Source organism: Myotis davidii, unplaced genomic scaffold, assembly GCF_000327345.1.
Source record: "Myotis davidii unplaced genomic scaffold, ASM32734v1 scaffold902, whole genome shotgun sequence".
Classification (NCBI taxonomy): domain Eukaryota; kingdom Metazoa; phylum Chordata; class Mammalia; order Chiroptera; family Vespertilionidae; genus Myotis; species Myotis davidii.
In genome coordinates this window covers 3514522-3519268 of record NW_006293951.1, presented here as the reverse complement: position 1 = coordinate 3519268, position 4747 = coordinate 3514522, and the positions used below count along the sequence as shown (strand labels likewise).

General features: G+C 45.2%; 1 protein-coding gene across 1 annotated transcript in view; it reads right to left on the bottom strand.

The window, feature by feature from the left end:
- The window catches only part of DENND5B (DENN/MADD domain containing 5B), an 831092-nt gene that overhangs the window by 14081 nt on the left and 812264 nt on the right, over window positions 1–4747 (bottom strand). The window contains exons 14-15 of the mRNA XM_015566631.1: window positions 3198–3326; window positions 2303–2424 (exon numbers count right to left, since the gene is read on the bottom strand). Coding sequence (XP_015422117.1) covers window positions 2303–2424; window positions 3198–3326 — 251 coding nt within the window. The remainder of the gene's footprint in view (window positions 1–2302; window positions 2425–3197; window positions 3327–4747) is intronic.

The following is a 4747-nucleotide window of genomic DNA, read 5'->3' as shown; positions in this document are numbered from 1 at the left end:
CACCCGAGGACATGGCTGTAAAGTGTTTTCATAAGTGTTTTCATTGATTTAACGCTTTTATGAATTTTGTTTCAAAACCGAGTACACATGAGCACGGCTCCTGTCTGGTTTCATATGAAAAAGGGGCTGGATGACTTCCCTGTTGCTGACTGTCTTGGGCAGTGCTTTAAGGCACGGCACTTCCGAACGTTCGCATCCCAATTTTACAGCTCACTATGCAAAGCCGAGAAAAATGAACAACGGCACCGCCACTCTGGACACAACGTACAGTCTTTAAACAACAACTTGGAAAGCTATGAAGGTGACTCAGGACTTACGGAGGGGCCTCAGGAAAAGAATTAAGATGTGGAACCGGCTGTGGGAACCCTCATCTTCTGAAGGCTCTTCAAAGGCACACCACTAGGGGTCACTGTCCCACCACTATTTTTACTCAAATGTGTGAACACAATAAGTCAGACATTACCACGCCCCCTCCATTTCCCTTTAAAAAATGGGGGCGGTGCAAACACAGTAGGAAAGGCCCTACTTGCATGTTTTAGTCATCACAAGAATCAAATCGCTTTTGGAACTGAAAGCAGAAGAGGTTAGCGCGAGACTATTTTGGGAGCCAGGGGTTTCTCTAATTTCTTTCACTGACAGGATTAGAAAAGCTGCAAGAAAAGGGCCCGCAGTTCTGTGCCTGCAGAGGGCCCACAGATGCACCACAGTGATTTCATCAAGTGTAAAAAGTAACATTATTTAAACTCAGAATATTTCTTTCATGAAGTATCTCAATTCCTCAAATTGAAATACTTTCTTAGCTGGAGAGAAATCTGCAGATATAAGGAGGATTCTAGGAGTCCTATTTCTTCTCTTTCAAAATTGTATATATCATTTTAGCTTTTCATTCCTGCAATAACCTAATAACCCAATGAATGAATAGTAGCTTCCAAGACAGGTTGGCTCAATAACCATTTCAACTGCAGTGTACCTTGTCTGCCTCTAGCAGAAACTAGAAAAACCAAAAACCTACACGGTTCTGGCCAGTGGAATGCTAGTGATGTTTATGGTGACTGCTTGGAAAATTGTTTTTCGAGCACAGATTCTGACGCTTTTTCCTTGGCATTTCTTCCTTCTTCCTGCTGGAAGATGGACTGAAAATAGCCATCCTGTGACCAGGAGGTGATGAGCACACACTGAGGATTGTCTAAGAGGAGAGGGACAAAGAGCCCATGTCCAAGCCCTGGCCGGTGTTGCCAAGTGGTTAGAACTTTGGCCTGAGGACCAAGGGGTCGCGGGTTTGATTCCTCGTCAAGGGTACGTACCTCGGTTGAAAGTTCGCTCCTGGCTCCAGCCAGGGCATGTGCAGGAGGCAACCAATTGACGTGTCTCTCTCACATCAATGTTTCTCTCTTTTCCTTCCTCTCTATCTCCCTCCCCTCTTCTCCCCTTCCACTCTCTCTAAAAATCAACGGAAAAAATATCCTCAGGTGAGGGTTGGGGAAAAAAAAAGAGCCATGTCCATGATGGCACTATGGACTGCGTACTACAAGACTTCTTGTTATGCAAGAAAAATAAAACTACTAATTTGTTTAAACCACTGTTTTTGCAAGTTTCTCAAACTTGCAGCTGAACCTAACTCCAAACTGATACAAGTAAAAAGTCTATAAACTAGGAAAGGGGACCCACAGCTAGTAAGAATCAGCAATGGTGAAGAGAATAAACGCTTTAATTCAGCTTATCCAAACCCATCAGCATCTCCTCCCTCCACAGCCTACACTCCCCAGCAAGATCCTGAAGTCTTTCGGAATCACCACAGAGTAACAATGTTCAGGTAGAAGAGTTTATTTTTATCACCTACTGATTCTTTGAATTTATGGGTTTGGCTAAGATCTAGAAATATATCCCTTTTCATGTCCATCCCACTCCTGTTGCAGATTGAGTTTCCTGGGAGGCAGGCCCTGAGGAAAATCAGCACCAGAATGTTGCTTCTGGGAGCAACGTGAGAGAAGAAAGTAGGCCTGGTGGAGGGAGAGGCTGAGCTGTGATGCTGTTGTGATGACGCCAGACGGCCAGATGGCGAGTTCTGGGACAGCCTCTGACCATCAGAGCAGGCTGGCTCTGGCGGAGGGCTCCCTGGGGTGCGGCACTCCCTCCCCATAGGGCCGAGAGCTGAGGACCCTTCATTCCTAAAGGGGGTGGGGGTGGGGGCATCACAGTGCCCACCTCGGTGTACTAGGGTATGTCTCACTTTAAAAAATGTGAACCCTATTCCATTTGTCGCCTGAGCAACTCTTCACTGAACAGCGCTCCCCAGACTTACTGATGGTGGTGAAGACACTGGTGAAACAGAAGTAGTCCACAGCGTTGAGGGAGAGGAGATGGTAGAGAAACTGTTCTCTTTCTTCTTCGCAACACAGAAAGGCATAGCGCTTATACAGCTTCCTAGGAAAGAGCAGGACAAGCACGCAACAGTGTAGGCTATTTCTCATCATGTCCTCCACGAGGAGTAAACACCTCTGCTTAGACAAACCGGGTAGAAATTCTAACCTGGGAAGGACAGGCAATTCTCAAAAATGAACATGTAGACAGTTGGACAAACCACAAATCCATTTTGTCTACGAAGCTAATAGAGATCAGAAAGATCTGACCAGTGCTGACGGGGGGCGGGGCGGGGGGCAGCAATGAATAGCTAGCTATTCCGACAGACAGTGGGACTGAGAGTTTCAGGAAAGCAGTTTGTTGGTAACACTTCTTTTAAACCAGTCAAACCCTCTGACTCATTAATTTTTACAAGAGGAGCCGTCCTGTAACCATAGGTGATCAGCACATACCAGGGGTCCTCAAACTATGGCTCGTGGGCCACATGCAAATACAAATATTGTATTTGTTCCCATTTTGTTTTTTTACTTCTAAATAAGATATGTGCAGTGTGCATAGGAATTTGTTCACAGTTTTTTTTTAAACTATCGTCCGGCCCTCCAACGTTCTGAGGAACAGTGAACTGGCCCCCTATTTAAAAAGTTTGAGGACCCCTGGCATACACTGTAGGCTGTCCAGTAGGAGGGGCAAAGAGCCTGTGTCCAGGATGGCACGGGGGACCGCCTAGCCCCGGACTCCTCGTTACATAAGAAAAACAAAACTACAGTTTGTCAACTTTTGCACTGTGCTCTGTAAGCACACAGGTCCTAGACACCAAAAGGCCTCAACTGTCTCACCTGGTGAGTGGCTGGTTCGACAGCAACTGCTTGAGATGCTGGGACAGGAGCTTCTTCTCGAGGGACAGCCTTATCCACGCCCGAGCGCGTCCGACGTCAGTCTTGATCTCACTCATGTTCTGAATGTGCCTAGGGAACAGCAGCAACAGAAAAGACGTAGATCCTAAGAACTGGAGAAGAGCCCAGGGTCGCAGCACCCTGCACAGGAAAGTCCATGTATACTTAAAGGAAGCAACAGGTAAGACACAGTTTATGTTGATTAAACCTTCAAAGGTTCTATCTTAGTTATGAATCTAGCCCCACATCAGGATGACCCTTAAAACACAAGCATACAGGCTACATCTTAAGATAAACAAAGCATGTGAAACCCATTCATCCTTTAATGTTTATGTTCTTTCAGCTTCACAGATAAACGGGCACTTGGTTATTCCTGACTCTCAGGAAAATAAACGAAATAGGCTGACATTCAGGTTTTTATCCAAAATAATTATTCTATAGCTTAACAAAGTATCTGCCACAAATTTAATCCACTGAATTATTTGCAGCAGCCCTAGACAACACATGGGAAAGACGAAATCTTACTTCCTATGGCATCAGCAGACACGCTGTACTGCATTGATAAATTCAACATTTAAAAAATTTGCAAGACTTGAAAAACAGTGCGGCTACAAAGAAACACTGTGTGGTCACACGCCAGTTGAATGTAACATATATGTGGAAATTGGTATTCATGTAGAAGTCAACGCTAACCCCATAGGGCTGTGTTTATCTTCCTACATGATTTTCCTCCTAAGGGGACGAAGGACAGGCAGGAAGGACAAGCCTATGGGAGGGGTGATTGTAAAACTGCCACAGTGAGTCACTGAGGTCTTTGTGATGCTGATCCGCCTTTGATTTTTTTAAAATCTAGAATGACTCATCCTAGCTGTAATAAATATTGTGACGAAACCTTTTGTCTGATGATTCTAAGCTTTCAGAATAAGGACTCAAGCCTTATTTTTGCCACACACACACATTTCTCTTTTTTCCTCCCTCTCTCTCAATCCTTGGATCTGAACATTTAGGCCCTCGATCCTAAGTGCTGATTTATAATCAAACACTCTTGATAAACAAGACATAAAGCATTACATCACATCACACAGACACACTAAAGAGGTGGCATGCAGACAAGTGTGAATGAGATTTATGACGCACTTATTTTTAAAGGGCTAATACCATTATGTCTGGTCATGAGGGAGAAAGCTGGGGACAAGCAGGCCCCCCCTGGAGCCTGGTTCTTATTGGTGGTGGCGGCGGCAGTGCTGAGCCCTGACAGCCCAGGGGTGAGCTCCTGAAACAGCACCGGCTGTCCCTCAACCCTACGGACATTCCCCAAAGGATGACACGGCTGACTTGGGGAGATGCTCAGGCGTTTACCACTTAACTTTCGACAGTATTTACATGGAAACCCGTGAGTGCCGAGCGGGCTCTGAGCTCCCATGATCCAAGAATACCAAGTTAATTCAAAATGAATTCACTGAAAATGAATCTATATGGAGGTTGATAAGTAC